The sequence below is a fragment of the Pteropus vampyrus genome, unplaced genomic scaffold (assembly GCF_000151845.1).
Source record: "Pteropus vampyrus isolate Shadow unplaced genomic scaffold, Pvam_2.0 Scaffold48, whole genome shotgun sequence".
NCBI classification, from domain to species: domain Eukaryota; kingdom Metazoa; phylum Chordata; class Mammalia; order Chiroptera; family Pteropodidae; genus Pteropus; species Pteropus vampyrus.
Genome location: NW_011888829.1, coordinates 3,151,991 through 3,169,946, shown reverse-complemented (window position 1 = coordinate 3,169,946; position 17,956 = coordinate 3,151,991). Strand labels below are relative to the sequence as shown.

At 40.9% G+C, this 17,956-nt stretch overlaps 1 protein-coding gene across 1 annotated transcript in view; it reads right to left on the bottom strand.

Annotated features, from left to right (window-relative positions):
- DGKI (diacylglycerol kinase iota) overlaps window positions 1-17,956 on the bottom strand; it is a 273,413-nt gene that overhangs the window by 227,666 nt on the left and 27,791 nt on the right. The window contains exons 3-5 of the mRNA XM_023530296.1: window positions 12,954-13,028; window positions 11,587-11,643; window positions 6,101-6,166 (exon numbers count right to left, since the gene is read on the bottom strand). Of these exons, the coding sequence (XP_023386064.1) occupies window positions 6,101-6,166; window positions 11,587-11,643; window positions 12,954-13,028 (198 nt within the window). The remainder of the gene's footprint in view (window positions 1-6,100; window positions 6,167-11,586; window positions 11,644-12,953; window positions 13,029-17,956) is intronic.

Genomic DNA, 17,956 nt, shown 5'->3' with positions numbered 1-17,956 from the left:
GGAGCAGCAACTCACTCTGACTGGAATGGACACACAATCTGGGTATGGGTGAACAGCACCACGCGAGGGCTCACAGAGTGTTAGACCCACCAACACAGGATCTTGCATGACATCGTGTCAGACCAGAGAAATCATTTTACAGCAATGGCGGTGCAGGAGTGAGCATATGGCCATGAGATATACTGGTCCTGTCACACCGCACATCACCCAGAAGCTGCAGGCTGACAGAGATGGAATGGTCTTTTGAAAGTATAACACAGGCTTCGGCTTTGTGAGGCTACTCTATGAGCACCATACGCCATATTCACTAAATCCATGATCTTTTAATGGTGTTGTGTTTCTATGGTAAAATACATGGATGCTGCCATCAAAGGGTGGGAGCAGGAGTGGCCCTGCCTACTGTCACTTCCACTGGCTCACCTGGAATTTGTGCTTCCTGTCCCCACAACTCTGGGCTCTGAAGGTCTGAATCTTAAATAGGGAACATCTCTACCATGAGACATAACAGGAGGCCCTTAACCCTTAAACTACCACTGCACCCAGTTACTTTGGGGTCTTTGAGATTTTTGTGTCAAGAGACTAGCAAGCACGGACAGAGTCACCATCTTGGCAAGTCGTCATCTTGATCCTGATCATTAAGTGGAGGTATAGCTGTTACTCGACAGTGGAGGCAGAAAGAATATCCACTGGGACATCCTTTCTAAATAATTATGATGGTAAATGGACAAGTGCAGCAGCCAAGGTCAAAGGATCAGACTGCTCAGGGTAAGGGTCTTTGTCACCCCAATAGGTAGGTAGGTCACTGTTAGAGACTGAATGTTTATGTTTCCTCATCATTCATATGTTGAAACCTCATCCTCAGTGTGATGGTGTTTGGAGGTGGGACCTTGAGAAGTTATTAGGTCACGAAAGTGGAGTGTTCATGATGGGATTAGTATCCCTAAAAGAGACTCTTAGAGCCCCCTTGCCCTTCCTGCCATGTGAGGACACAGCGAGAAGACTCAGTGAGTAAGAAGCAGGTTCTCACCTGAAACCAAATCTGCTAGCATCCTGATCTTGGATCCCCAGCCTCCCGACTGTGAGAAATAAATTTCCGTTGTCTCGGTATTCTATAATAGCAGCCCAAACAGACTAAGAAAGTCACCTAGACCAGAAGCGTGGATAGTGAGATGAATACAGAACGGGTCTTTGAAGAGAATGACAATGATCAGTTGCAGGTTTAAGACCAGCTGCCACAGAGAGGGTTAGCGTTTACCCCGCTAACCCTCTTCTTACATGTTTCCCCAGGACATAAGACCGACCAGAATCCTGAAAGAGCTGTTCTGAAACGTACCCTATGAAGCCAGAAGTGCTGAGAAGCATAAGGGACAAAGATGAACTATACTGGGTGTCGTGGCGTTCCACCCAGTAACTCTGCTTTAGGCCTGAGGCACCCATCTCATTGCCCCAGTTGACAGGAGCGTTGGAGGCTGATGGCACCTTCTCAACTTTAGGAATTGCCCTACGCCTAAAAGAGTCATCTCAGCCAAGGACAGCCCATGTCCAGTGACAACTCCGAGGGGCCATTCCAGCTCCTTACGGGGCTGGCCGAGGCCTGGGTCGTGGCTGCACTGCAGTCACAGGTGCGAACTGAGTGACTTAGCCACTGGGGACTGCAGCAAGGAGCTCTGGTTCTGAGCTCCCAAACCCTTGTCCCTTTAAAAAATATCATTTAATTAAATGTATTGAGGAAACATTGGTTAATGACATTATATAAGTCTCAGGCATACAATTCTATAATACAATATCTGTATACTGCATAGTGTGCTCACCACCCAGAGTCTAGTCTCCTTCTGTTACCATATATTTGACCCCCTTTACCTCCATGATTCTCCCCCCGCTCCCTTCCCCTTTGGTAACCACCATATTGTATGACTGACATAGAAAAAAGTTGTACATATTTAGGATATAAAACCGGATGAGTTTGGAGGTATAAGTATACACCTGTGAAACCATCATCACAGTCCATTCCATAAACATATCTATCACGTCCAACGGTTTGCTCCCAGACCCTTCAGATCTACGATGCAGTGTTGTCGACTCTGGGCACGACGCTGTGCGGTACCTCTCCAGCACTCATCCATCACGCATAACCGAAACTCTGTAGCTTTGCCTCGCTCCTCCCATTTGCCCTTCTTCTGACAAATCTGGAGGACTTTATGCTAAGTGAAATAAGCCAGACGCATGAGGACAAACATGACATGGTACCACCTACATGAGAAATCAAAAGTAGTCAAACTCACAGGAGCAGGGATCAGGATGGTGGTTGCCCTTGTCTTTTTCTTGATATTCAGACAAGGACAGAGAGAAACACTAGGCTTCCAGTAGCTCTGCTGGCCGGGGCTCCAGGGAGAGGCTTGATTTCCTTGTCCTTGTTCTATTACTCGCTCGGATCGGCAGAGAATGGTGCTTTAAACCGATAAGGAAACATCCTTAAAAGCCCCAGGTCAGGATTTTTCATTATTTTTAGACTCTTGAATTTCTTCTACTAGCCACATAATATCTCAATTGCACTCCCCTATGGAATGTTTTTAATCATTTTGTCATTTCTGCATTACAAAAATGCTATTAAGTATACTTCCTTGAGATGTGTCTATTTTAACTACTGCACTGTAAGTTCATTTTAAATTAGTCTTTAACAATAGTCATTACAGTAAAGAGTAGTTTTGATATGTTCCATTTAATTAATGCTACACACTATTTAAGTTACTTAAACTAATTACATATGAAATTACATATGATTTGTGGACAAATAATTCATAACGATGTAGCATGTTTGGTTAAGAAACTGAAGGTATCAAACATGTAGACCAAAGTCTAACAATGTGTTATTATATTAAAAAACTGCTTTCAAGATTTGATGTTTGAAATTCTAAATTTATAGTTTTAAAAAGCGCGTTTATTTTTATAATTTTTATACACGTTTCTAAACGAAGAAATAAAAGATAAGGTTTCAAACTGTGGTTGACAAGCATACTTCTGCAATCCCTATAGTACTGGGTTTGGATGCTTGGTTCCTTCAAAATAAAAGGTCAAATCAGCTGTAATCGTAACTACACCTTTTCTTTGCCTATTGACTTTTAAAAGACTAAGAACAACTTGGTGTTGAAAAAAACGCTGATTTAATGAATGCAACGTACAGATCTGGTGAAGATCACTAGGAGGTGCGTTTGCAGAATAAGTGTGCACCCTGCCTTTACCCACTGACTGAAAACAGCTTTACATTAACCAGTGTGTGCTAGGTCAATCCCATTGCTCTGCAGATCCACTGTCCATCTTTGGTCCACTGTAAATAGCTGACTTGTGTGGGTTTCCTCAACACTGTCCCTCCCTTGTGCTCTGGTTTTTACTGGGTTTGCCACTGGAGATTATTGTGTGTGAAGCTGAGATATTTATTCTTCCAATTGATATGGTGCCTTGAGCTGGCTAAATCTCATGTCTAAAGGTTACAGCTCCTGTGAAATGGTGCTCTCAGTCCCTGACATCTTAGGACTTGACTTGACCATGGCCCCCAGCTGTTAGTAGCCTCAGGGCTCTTCACTATCCCTTGGGGTTTCTCTACACTCTATATACACACTTAAAATATTCTCTTTATGAAAAACTCATCAAATTACATAATTCGAGTGTGGGTGTGCCATCTCTGTTCTGCCTGGACCCAGATTCATACATAACATAGGACTGTGAAAGACAATCATGTGGAAGGATGGGATGGTCCACAAACATCGTGGCAGCCTGAGGTTAGGCAAATGATAAGCAACTGAGCAACTGAATCACGAACTCGTTCATCTGATACCCATCACATGCCATACACTCAGCCAAACACACATTCAAGGCTCAAGAGAAAATCAGTCCAAATATTTATTTTATTGCTAATTTAAAAAGTAAAAACTGAAACCATAAAGACTCTTTAACCATAAACTCTCAAACAGCCTAAAACATTTGCAAACCATCAGCTGGAAAAAAAAGCTTTGCTAAGTGACATGATTATTTTTCATGTCATCTCAAAGGAATAATGTGATAGGGGTGTATGTGTGTGTGTGTGTGTGTGTGCGTGTGTGTAGGTAGGGCATGGTTTTGAAATCTCTGGATATGTAAGAATGTATACTCTACTGATGAAAATTATGCATAGCACCAAAGTTTGAAATAAATTTTCAATCACTTAATCTGTAAATGGACGTACAGCAACTAAGCTTCCCTCCAATCCAGGGTAGAAGCCAGGATCCAAAGAAATGTCACTTACTATCCGCCAAGGAGACACAGGTCTAAGACAGTCCCATGCCATACTGCTTGAGTCTCTGGGAATTCATGAGCAGCTGGGTTATAAACACAGGAGATGACTATACTAGCACAATATTATGGAAACACCATAGGAAGAGTTGGGATGACTGGCTTCCCCATGGGGAGGCGTGAGGAGCATGATAGCTGTGAGTGCCCCAGGATGGTGGCCTGAGAACACTGGGCAGGAAAGGAAACACGGTCACAGTGACCCCGGGCATAGCGAGTCCAGTTCTTCTCACTTACCTGACCATGCCAACGGAAGACAAAGTCAGAAAAGGGAGTATAACATGGCACTAGGGAATACTTGTCACAAAATACATAATGGTATTGATTTTCTTTTAATAAAATTCCTCCAACTCTATTACAGCTTGAAAGGTATTGAGGTGGTGCCAGCTACTAAGCTGTCCAGTGAAGATATTTTTGTGAGAAAGTTGCAGATAGTCTTCAATCCACTAAGTAAGAGTAAATCCACAAGCCCCAAGGCAACGCCATAAAGAGACAGTGTAGATGAACCCAAGGAAGGGTCACGTGAGAGTAGAGGGCTGACCCTTCTTCCACAACCATGCAAAATAGCTGGTAAGAACCACTGTATTCTCTCCTCCTCATCATCTTCTTTCTAATCTCCTCCACCTTTCCACCTCTTTCATTTGTCCTCTTTACAGGCTAGAAAGGAACCAACTACGAGTCAGTGAGTGAAAGTGGAGAAGATGATACCGGTCATGATGGAGAGTCATAGCCTTGAGTGTGAGATATGTAGCCTTCCGAAGAAGAACCTAGTAACCAATGCATGATATTTTCTTTCAAGGCACTGTGCAAACAGCAAACTAATGAAACTTTCCCCAAGTCTCACTAGCTCTCACTTCCACCGGCAAGCAATATTTCCCTGCATCCCTCTATTATTAAAAATGCCATACTGGACAGCTCATCACGGTGCTTGACCCAAAGGAGTCACATGAATAAATAAACAAATAAGAATTATTAATTGATGAAGAATATAGTCTTTCAAATGATCTTGAGCTCTACTGAAACAGAACCCCTTCCCTGAGTCCAGCTTACTATTGGTATCATTTGAAAAAATAAATCTTCGTAGTGTGATTCACCCCAGGGGAGCCCTTCATTCCTGAAGTGGATATGTGTACATCGGAAAAAGTCATAACCCAAATCTGCTGGAGTCCATAATACAGAACCTACAGAGTTCTACAGCATGGAGCCCGGAGATCCCCCAACCTCACTTTTCCAAGAAACCTTGCACCCTGAGGTCTGTAACCAGTCAAATCAAGACAAAGGGTAGGCATAACTAACCACAGATAAGAATGGTATCTTTCTCCAGAATGGATAATACCCTAAGAGAGCAGCACACATCTTGGTTCCGTGCTGTCCTCCCGCTAGACCACAATAATATGTCAACAAAAGGAGTGTTCAACAACCCAGTGACTTTCTGTTCCTGATCAAAGACACGTGGCGGGCCACTAGTCCTCAGAAGGGGGTTTTAATGAAAGAGGAACTGTTGTTTTTTAAACTATCAACAATGAAATTCACCACAAAAGAATACCCATCGCTTTTAAAATATGCTAATTCCTTATATTAAGACCTCTGCCTCTTGCAGGGAGTTCTAGAACAACTAGAACACCTCACAATGAAAGGGGGAATGGAGAAATAAGGCCTTTTGGACAGTAAGTGATGTACTGAGCACTGGTTTCGGGTAACGAGACTCATCTACCTCGGGCACTTGCAAAGGCCTGAGGAGCCTCCCGCGATGGCCCCGGGGTGCTGGGCCCCTTACCTTACCACACTGCTTACATTTTCCCTCCTGCCGACGCCTGTGCACCCAGTGATGACGCACAAAATTCTGTGGGAAAACAAAATAAAACGAATATATTTAAGTTTGCAACCCCTGATGTTAGTTTTTTAATGTTTAAAGAATATAGAGTTCTGTGCCCAATGAGGTGAATGTCTGTGTGAGCTTAAATATCAAGAGAGACAGTTCTGGGTCCCATGGCTTGCCTCAGCTTCCAGGACAGTAGCATCAAGTTCAGAAATCTGCCCAGTTATCAGTGTCCATAACTCCAGGTCAGTGCAAAAACGCTACTGGGGATGAAGGAACTAGACCCTCCATCTCTGTCTCATAGGTAAGGCGGACCTCTTCAGCCTTCAGTTTAGTCAAGTGGGAAGGACTTTCGCAGACTGTCTGTCAAAGAGTAAGGGCTGAGGGAGACCAGGGCCAAGTGCCAGTTGTACATAATTGTAGGGCACGTTATCAGAGGGTTTTACGTGAGTTATCATTATCATCCTCACTTTACAGATGAAGAAACTAGAGTATAGAGTGGTCACTTAAAATGTAATGGTCAGAACAAGGATTCAAAGCCAGGCAGACTGGCCTCAGAGCCTATTCTCTGAACCTTGTGTCGCTGTGCCTCGCCTCTGCTCTGAAAGATCAGGGTCAAGCTCTTTTAATAAATGATTTTGATGACAGTCAGTAGTAGAAATGCTAAATACATAAAAACATCAGATAGTATTCTAAGGGGGAGGAAAAGTTATTGTAATTGCTATTAGCTTAGCTAAAACTGAGGGAGAATGAACAATATCATTTATGGTAAGTGAAATTCTCTACTTGTTGAGATTATAAATCACCTAATGACTATGAATTTAAGGAGGAAAACGATGGAAGAATTGGACACAAATTCATGTGAAATCATGGCTGACTTGTGGGGTTATTTAGCCAGCGACAGTTCTAATCAAAAGATTAAGCCAATAACTTCCACAAATCAACAATTATTTGAAAATTTTGAGACTGACATCATTTGTGTTGCAACACATATAGTTAGTTCGGCAAGCAGATAAATAATACTATGTAGTTTCGCTTATTTAGAGAATAAAAGAAAACATTTTAAGTTATTTAAATATTAATGTATATGACTCTGCAAATTGTTAAATATTTTCAATATCAACTTTCCTAAGAAATAGGCAGGAAACTAAAAAAACTAAGCCACAGTTAGATAAAGTAACTTAAACGAAAGCACTGAAGAAGATAATACAGTTAGTGTACTAAATACATGCAGTATAATGTACTATATATATTAAAGAAGAAACTGAGTAACTCCCTGTAATCTATAGCTCTATGTTTGAGATATCAAACATCCTTCTATTAAGAGGTCTTCTTAGGCCTAATATAAATCTCTTCTACTATGTTTAAGCAACTATGTTTAAGCAAAGTAAACATTCAATAAATATGTGTTGAATGGAATTTTCAACATAATTTCTTTGACAGTTAAATCATGTAATTACCATTTTGAAGGATCACAATTACCTTTATCAATTAGAAAAAAAATTGTATAGAATCACTGCTGTTTTCTAATCCTTATTTCTCAAGCACTTTAATTCTTCACACTATTCCCTTTTGACTATTAATCATATTTCTTAAATTAATGAACTGAAATTAGACTCTGGATTCTTACACTGCAAATCGGAGCATTAATACAATATTATTAAGACAGCAGAGTCTGACACTATAACATCTTTATTGTTCATCAATAATCTCTAAATTATTCATATACTATCTTTAAGTACTGGGTAAAGATGGGGCTCTTATGGGTGTTAAAATTTTCTCAGTGACACATTATTTCAGAGTTTATATTCAGTATCGTTAGCAGAAATGTATAATACAATTGTTCAATTATTTTCAGCCAGTTCAATTCCTAATATTATTCATAGAGTGCTTGAAAGGATCTTAAAATTACATTCCAATCCATAGACCTTATCTTTAAGAAAACTGAGGTCCACAAAAATTCAACTTACAGGAGTCCAACCAACATGTATGGAAAAAACCTCCATGTGTCAGACTCTCCACAAGCACAGGGTACAGTGATTAGTGATCCCTGATCTAGACTCCTGTTCTGGGGACACTTACCACACAGTGAAAAGAAGCAGAAGTGCCATTCGAACCCAGGTCTGATTCTAAAGTGATTGTTGTTTCATTTACATCAAACATAAACCACCCAAGGTCTCTTAATTAAGAATCTTAAATGGATCAGTCTATCATAAGTTTCAACTTCATATTGTCCTCTTAGACCAAGAGTTCATGAACATTTGGGGAGAATCGAGTGTGATCAACAAGTGTCTGTTGACCAAATGCATTCATAAAGGCATCCTCTGTGTCCCAGGATGATGAGTTTGGGACCAAGTCCATGAATGACCTCCTGAAGTTTACGTCCCAGAAGGAAGACAGAAACAAGCAAGTGAGCATAAATAATCGTGACATATAAAGTGCTCTGAAGGAGGAGAACGAGGTGCTCTGACAAAGAACAAGGTGTGACCTTTTCAGAGGTGATCATCAAGGAAGACCTCAGAGGGGATGATATTTGAGCTGAGACCTAACTGTGAGAAACAGCTAGCCATGCAAAGAGATGTCTACTATAGCAATGAATACACAAATATCTGAAGATGGGGAGTCCCCTGATGTGCGCCTCAAGAACTGAAAGAAAGTCCATGTGACAGATGAGAGGGAGCAGAGAGCGAGGCTGAGCCCAGACTATGCAGAACTTTTCATGCTGAGCAAGGGGTCTGATTTTGCTCTAAGTGCTATGTCAACCACTGGAGAGTTTTAAGCTGGAAAATGACATGATCCAGTTTTCATTTTAAAAGATCACTCTCTTAAATCGTGCTGGTTGAAGAAGAGAATTAAGGAATTACGGAGAAGCTATTGCAGTGGTCAAAAGTGAGAAATCATGGTGCCTAAGTCAAAGGCACTGACAACCAATATGGAGGTAAATAGATGGTTTGAAATGTATTTCATAAATAAAATTGATAGGACTGGCAAATTAATTAAATGTGGTTGAGTACATGAGAGAAGGAATCAATACGACCAGTTTTCCCAATTGAAGAGCTGGATCGATAGCCATCTCATTTTCTGAGGTATAAAAGAATTGGAAAAAAAAATAGTTTTTATGATGATGAGAATAAAGAGCTTAGTTTTTAGTGGATTATATTTGAGACGACTGTGATACATTCCGTGCGTATGGCCAATGAAACTCTAAGAAGCGCGGAATAGACGTGTTAAGCCAGGAGTTGTCAGCCCAGACCTGATTGTTAAAGCCACAAGTCTGGATGAGCTCTTTTAACAAGAGTGGGGAGAGAGAAAACATGGCCAAGTATCAAGCCCAGAAGAAAATGTACAGATCAGATGGAGTGAGCAATGAAAGAGAGTGGGAAGGACTATCCAATGAAATAAGAGGAAAATTAGGAAAGACAAGAGCGTCTCAAGAAGATGGAACAATGACCATTTTGAATACATTAGAAAGATTGAATAAGAAACAAAAATCAGAAAAATATCTAATGGATTTGGCATCAGGCAGATGTTGGCAACATTTTAGAAAAAGTAATTTCAGTGAATGGAGGAGAGACTAAAAACCAGATCAGAACAGGTTAAAATGATTAGGAGATATGCTATTTCTATTTAACACACTTGCTGGAAGTTCAGCAGTGAACACAGAACTGAGAATCAGAGCCACAGTTAAGACACAGTTGGTGATTAAGAAATATTTTTTTAAAGATAGGAGCTATTGAAGAATGTTTATGCTGATGGAAATACTCTAGAAGGGAGGGTTGAAAATGTAGGAAAGGAAAAGCTATCAAGTCCTTGATAAGACAAAGGAGGGTGTCCAAAATACACAGGGAGGGTCTGACTTCATAAAAGAAAAGTGATACAGTTAGTGAAAACTAAAAAACAAAACAAAACACTGTGCCTTAGAAAATTACACATATAACAAAGAGAAAGAGAGAGGCAGAGACAGAGGCAGAGAGACAGAGAGACAGAGACAGAGACAGAGAGAGAGAGATTAAGGATGGGGACCTAAAGGTGTACACATGAATGCTCTGGATGGAAATTTATAAACTCTAGCTTAAAAACACAACACTATTCCTTCTGTTGTTCAAACGAAATTTCTCCTTCATTTGAGCTATCATTGAGTTATCTCCCAGCCAATTCTATGTGTGACCCATAACCTTCCTGCTGACATAGTGGACAAGCACCGTGGGAGAGGACAACTGATGGGGACGACCCTTTTTCCTCTATCCGCAGCCTCCACTCCCAGCCTGTTCTCTTTTCACGTTTTCTCCCAATATCCTTGTGTTAGTCAGCGACAATGAGGTCATTCTTTTTCACTGTCTTTTTTCATTAACTGTCATTAAAACATCAGTGGTCTTCTCTGTACTCAGACTTCTTTTATCTCTGCTCTCTCATTCACCTATTCTCATCATAGCTTTAATCACTATACATGCTGACAACTCACAAATGTCTTACCTTTAGCCCAGTCTCCCTCATAAGCTCCAAACTCATGCCTCCACTCAGCTTTCTATTGGGCATCTCCAATTGGGAACCTCAAGGACACCTCAAACTTGAGAGTTCTACAACTAAACTCATCATCTCTCTACCCCATTCTCAAATCAACTCATTTTCCAGCATCTAATTGGTTTTCCAGAGCAGAAATCTGGTTTATTCTAGGCTCTCCTGTCTTCATGACCAAAATCCAATCATTTACTTCATCTTGTCAATTTTGTTGCCTTCAAATTTATATCTACCAATTTTCTCAATTCCAATATTACTGCTTAGTTCAGATTACTAAATACCTCATTAAATTTCTTCCACACCTCCAATATCTACTAAAACAACTGAGCTATGAGTGTAGTTTGTTCATTCGTTCTCATCCTATTTACTGATCAATCGATCGATTGATCTACCTACCTATCTACCTACCTACCTACCTACTTATCTATCAGACAAAAACATTAAAACTTAAACAGATTAAGTGAAATGCCCCAAATCACAGAGCATTGAGGCTGATCTGAAACCAGGCAGTCTGATTCCTATGTTCACAGGAACACTCAGTAACTGTGCTGCCCCCCAATAACCGTGCTGCTCCTCAAAGAGTTTCTACTCATTCAAAATTGAAAAATGAAATGAAAAGGGACCTAAAGACAGCAGAAAGCCATCTCGCTCTTACCTCTTCGATTCCACCACCGCCCCCACCCCACTCTCTGGCTCGTTCAGTAAGACCTCAGCTCCCCAGTACATCCCATGAGAATAAAGGGCAGCACACACCCTGAAGAGGCTTGGCAATTTTACTGACCGTATTTGCTGATATATCAATAAGAAAGTAATGGGAGATGAAGAAGGATGGACTTTATTTTTTAATATCTGGCAAGGATCTATGAATCCAATGAATCAATGGGAAATAAAAGATAGTGCTTGAAATAGAACTCTGAAATACTTACTTCTCTTGGTGATCTTGAGCCCCCTTCTCGAAATGTTGGTTTACATCTGAAATTAATCTGTCATTTAAAAAGAAAAGTGTATTATATTAGGGATAAACATCAGGCTAGAATGAGTTACCTGAATAAACCAACAATGACAAACAGTGAGACTATAAAACAAAATGCCGAAGAATAAGGAACAAAGTTTAACACTATTCTTAGTATTGAAATCATCACCCTAGATAATCTCAGAGATCTCAAGTGATTCCATATCTCTAATCATGTATGTCTCTTCACTCTCATTGATGAAATCAACATACCTTACAATAATGCTTATACTGTAAATTCGAGAAACTGAGATAATAAAAAGTCAGAGGAAAAGTATATGGCAGCTGAAATCATCCATCTGTGTTTCAGATTTTAAAAGTAGGAAAATATAAACGAGAAATTTTCAATATGATGATTCACACACATTCTTTATTAAAGTATTCAGTGTTGCCTTTTTTTTAGACGGGGAGATCTCCTGGTATATTGATATCTTCTTTAGCTACATGATAAGGTGAAAGAAATACAGAAATAAAGGAAGAGATGAATAAATGGGGTTGGGACATGAGATAAAATATTAGCAGTCATTCCCACAAAGTAGCAGTTGGCAACAATTAATAATGTGTCTGTAAAACTAAATGAAGGTTGCAGGGATTAAAATAGTTCAACACATGGCAGCTCAAGAACATAAATAACGCACAGAGAATCACACATGAAAACGGAGTAGGAGGCATGAAAGGGGTGAGAACAGCAGACAACTTTCTGTTGGAGCCTTTCCCTTCCCCCAGATGACAGATAAATGGACTACGCAGAATCCATTTTTCCTGAGGGAAAGGCACACGAGGATGTCACTTCCGCTCCCCCCACGGCTCGAAGAAAGGAACTCAGAGCTGGCTTCCGGCCTGGCTTTCTCCCTTGCAGCTAATTTAGGAAGGAGTAAACTCACGAAGGTCAGGCATATCTAAAAAATGATTCTTAAGAGCTTATGGAATTTTTTTTCTTTAAGAAAAAAACATCTTGTAGACAATCCCATGGGTGAAAAACAATGCTTGCTATTGTAAAGAAAATTAGTACATACCAGGCTTTTCTCTCTAACCACATTATTCCTTTTCCCAAGTCAACATAAAATGATATCAAAGTATATTTTGGCAAACAGTAGAGAGAACAAACCTTAAGCACTGCCTTTCCATTATTAATCTGGTAATAATGTTGGGCTTCCTTTTTTTTTTTTTTTTATTAAAGGGCATTGTTTTCAAAAAGTTGGAAACAGAACTTGATACCTGGTCTTGAAAGTCCAAACACTTGCAAAGCGGCAAAACTTACAGCAGATGGCGCTGGCTCACCTTTTCTAGCTGTTCGATGCAGGCGGTGTGGACGACGATTTTACAGACTGCACACTTCCTCCTGAGGGCCGATTTCTACAACGTTCAATTCAAAATACAAGAAGAAATGTTAACAGCCTGTTCTGAAGAGGACCTTGGTTAAGAAAAGAGTATATGTAAATAAAGCAAACTTTGCAATGGTTTGTATTACTAAGCAAATTTACAGTTTCATCTTAAACATTCAATAACACAACAAACTTCATCAACAGTCCTCTGATCCACCGAGTAGCTCCATATCCTCATGATTAGGGGCGGCCTAGATTTTCTCTTCAAAATATAATAATTATAATAGCTGCTAGATATTGAGTATATAATATGAACCAGACTCTTTATTCTGTTATTTCTAAGTTTCATAACCTAAGAATGAAGGCATTGTTTTTCTCCATTTTTAACAACATTTTCGCTCTAGTAGTTAAGGGGCAGTGCCAACTAATGTATAAAGTTAAGTCTAAGTTCAAAACAAGCATTCTTCCTCTCCTGCAAAGAGTCTGCATTTCAAGGGGCCAGTCAATTCCAGCTTCTATCCCAAACACAAATCTAAACTAAGCTACTTGGGTTTCTGCCCAAATCTTCATGAAAGCAAGAAGACAAGTCTAATTTTTATACCTAGTAATAATAATAATAATAATAATAATAAACAGCTAAAATGGATTTAGTACTTGTTATCTGCCATCGACCCTTGTTAAGTCCTTCACAAATAGTTAACTCATTTAATTCTCACAACTCTAAGAAATAGATACAATTCTGACTCCCAGTTTACAGATGAAAAAACAGAGGCACAATAAGTGATATGCCTGGGGTCATGTAATTAGGGCCCCCAGGGGCAGATGGCCTGAATCTAGCACTCATACCTTTAAGTATTACAAAATTTGCTCTCACAGTCAATATCAGTTTAAATTCACAATAAAAATACTTTTTGAGGTGTATCTTTTCTCCAATGCTAAAAAAACAAACAAGCAGCAGGAAGAGAAGGAAATGGTGGAATCTTAATTCGTTACTGCCAGCGCCATGTAAAATCTCAGACGGAAGGCGGAGCTGCGTGAACAATTTTGGCGTTTGAGAAACTTTATTACATCAAAGCCAGTCTGCGAAATAGTCTATCGAAGCTTCCAAGTGTGAAAGGTCCTGTGTCCCTACCCTTAAGGAAGGTGCTGTCATAGATGGCCAGCAGCCTCCCTGCTCCTGATGTGTGGCTGCCCCGGCTGAGGTATAACTTTTGAGCCAGGCAGAGAGATGAGAAGGAATAAGGGGTTGCTGCTACCGAGGAAAATAGGAGGATCGAACAACCACCTTGAGGGGGTGGTGGCGGGTGGGGCTGGGGGGTGTTGTATCAGGAAAGAAACCACAGCCTCCTGCCTCCCCGATGGCTCAACGTATTCAGCACGGGGCAGCCACAGTGTTATCAGCCACCAGCCAAGGACCTAGAGCACTGCCACACTGCAGCAACCAGACTCGGTGTCCAGACACCCACTGATGAGGTTCAGTCACCCTGCATGTGGGCGTGACGTTTCCCCTGGTTCTCCTCTACCTGAGGAAAGAACATAGTCTGCGACATTAAGTCGGTTTAAGCATCAATTGATTTTGCAGATAACAGAGGATGAGGGACACCCAAGCGTCCAGTTGAACTACTGAAATGTGTCTCGGCTCTACTACTAGCCGGGAAGGGGGAACTAAGAATAAGGACAAGTAGCAGTAGTAGTAACAGCAGTAGCAGCATCACGACCAGCAACAATAATAAAATTTGAGTTTGCAAATTCTCACGAGCAGCGTGCCCATAAGCAAATTATTGTTGCTCCCCCGTTTCCTCTGGATCACGTGGTGTGGATCGCCGCTGTAGCACCACCTGCAGCAAATGCATGGGGCACTTGAGTCACGTTGCTAATCAGAGTCTCAGTGATGCTAAGGAAATGGGAGTTGACTCCAGTCTACTCATTATCTACAAAACGCCTGGAAGATTACACTGTGGACAAGCGCGATGGGCCACCGCTGATGAGCTGTGATGTTAGGACGCCTGAAAAGCCTCTTTCCTCACCAATAACTCCTGCTCTTGTCTAGCCTTGTGCAATGCCGGGCTGTGAGAGCAAATTTTGTAATACTTGCCGACCTCGTGCCCGGCATTAAGTTCTGCCGAACTCCAGGGACTCTGTGTGACTCCTACAAAGTTACTGAGGATGGCAGGGAGGGCACCGAGCAGGCTCAGGGACCCGCAGGCACTCACTGGAACCAGAATACCTCTTCCTTGCCTTATTTTTCATGTTTGGATTCCAAGTTAGAAATTCAGAATAAAGGATCTGGGCTAGAAGAGTTTGAGAATCACTGGGTTAAGACAAGTTATCTCTCTGCTTATTCGTATATAATTATATACACTAATATCATTCATATGGAATAATTCAAGTGCAATGTTCTAGAGAAGATAATATATGAAGTAAAAAATACTTCAAGTTATAAAACTAATTTCATTTAAACAATATTGAATTTTAAGACTCTCATACAATATTACACACTTCCATGCTTTTTGAGGCAATATATATTATCTATAATCTTAATTTTTCTTCATAAACACTACAACATGATGCATTTTACGAGAAAGAACACAGTCATTTTCCTGTTTCCTGTGTTTCTATCAGACTAAAGAGCCTTTTTAATGTCATCGTATCTATATTTTGTTGCTCTCCATTTCCTAAATAGCTTCTTTACAGTTTATAATCTGAGAAACAGATAACTAAGGTTTATAATCATATGGAAAATTAAGTGAATAAATTCTGAGTGAAGGCCTTAGGTCTTTCTTCAAAAACAGTAAAGTACATGGATGTTAGTTCCTCAACTGATAAAAACCATTCCAGTGAGTCAGAATCTTAACTGCTGACTTCTTGGTTTATGACTTAGTTATTTGAAGTAGCTCGATAATAAGCTTCTGGGCAGAAATTGCTCAAAACATAAAGAATTTTTTGTGTTTGGTTATGTTACAATTTTTATTCACAAGATTTAATCTAAATACAAAGACAAAATGCAGGAATCAAGACATTCTAAATACTATAGGTATTTACTTTTTCTTTAAAAAATTCTTATTTAAGCCAATACTTCCTTCACTATGAAAAGTGATCAATCAGGAAAAGTCATTAAATTAATTCAACAGGTTAGCTGTTATTCTTCGTGTTAGTACTTAAGTTGTTATAGAACTTGGCACAAAAACATAATTTAAAAAATAAATATGGCCTGGGGCCCAAACATGCTTAAAAATTAAAACGATAAAAATGTAATAATTCACTCTCACCGGTGACTTTAAAGACGCATTAGGCTTACTGCTTTAAATATCAAGTAAAGTAACCTTAGCGTCCTTACAAAGGGTTTGTTCATTTTGTCAAAGGAAACCCATTAGTTTGCAATCGTGTTTGTGTGTATGTGGGTGTGGGGGGCGGGGGGCGGGGGTCACATCTGTGAGAACGAATACAATATAGGATATAATATAGATCATAGCCCATCACACCATGATAATATACACAGTGCTTTAAGCTATAAAACTAATTTATTTAAACAATATTAAATTTTGTTTCAACATTGTTCAATGATATTGAAAATGGTGACTTACTTAAACAATAATAATGCAGTGATAAGCTGTGCTTTAAGGTGATGGACATAAGCTGACCCACAGACCTAACGGTGACCGTAACGGAAAACAGTCACGTTCCAACTTGGCCCCACACGCTTCCCATGCTGCAGGCACTGCTGGCATTTGAAGCAGGGACAGTGCCTCACCACTCTTCAGCTCCTGTCAAACACGGGAATAAAACTGTCACAGCCTTAGACCACTGGAGCTGGGACTGGGGACAAAAGGATCAGAAGCAAGCGGTGGTAGAAAGTATGTAATTGTCCCTGATAAAGTTGAACATCTAATCCTGTCCCTCTCCAGCCCTCACCTCTTCCTTTGGTCATAAGTCCCAGATCCATATGTACGACCGAGAAAGCTATTTGTTCTTCTTTTGAGCAAGACATGATTTTTGCTAAGTAGCAATGAATATCTGGTGGTAATTAATAGGGTTTGATAGAAAAAGAGAAAGAAGGAAGGAAAGGAGGCGGGAGGGGATGGAAAACCTAGTTTCACGGCCCTGTGACTTGTGAAAGGGTTGGGGCCTCCTTGCTGCCTAATGTACCTAAAGTTAATTGTCACCCCAGTCATCTGAAGTTTGACCCCAAGAAGCATGTACAACAAGGCTGGCCTTACCCCTTCCCAAAAAGGCACACGCCAAATAAACCTTATTTCTCCCTGGAGATGGGGCGACTAGCCCGCCTGCTGGCCACCCCTCTCCTTCTGCATTCTACGGACGCTCCGCTCCACATGTACACACCTCCACAGGTTTCGCCACCATCGGAGGAAACCCTTAGTCTTCAGAGCCAGCATTGCGACACTTTCTTGGTCTCAGTAGAGCTCAGAGGCCAGAGGCTGTTGCTGGCCAGACAAAGTTTGGAGCTTGCAGCATCTCCCTCCGGACAGAATTCCCAGACCACAGGCTCCCAGAACTAAGGCAAGGAATTACTGCTTCCATTAGCCCCGTCCCAACGCGGAAACTACAGTGACAGAAAGATGTACGGCCAGGGAAGGGACTCTAGGCAGGAGCCCAATCCAACTGGAGGTGAAGAAGGAGGCAGAGAAGACACTCGGGGGAAGGGACCGGATGGAGCACTGGGTGGTGAACGGTCAAGAGAAGTGGGGCCGTGAGGATGGGGGGCTGGACCGACTAACTTGAACTCTTGCCTGGCTGTCTTCTCCCCAGCGATTTCTCAGCCCCTCACCTTCCTTAGATCAGAAGAATCATGCTTCTGAGGAATAAAACTAAGGGAGGGTTGCTGGTCAGGCAAGAAGAATTCTATCCTCCCTTCTTGATCCCTTTTGGACACAAAGCTCGGCCTACAGGGGAAGAGTAGAGAGGAGGGATGGACAGCAACGCACCGGTAAGGCTGCCTTC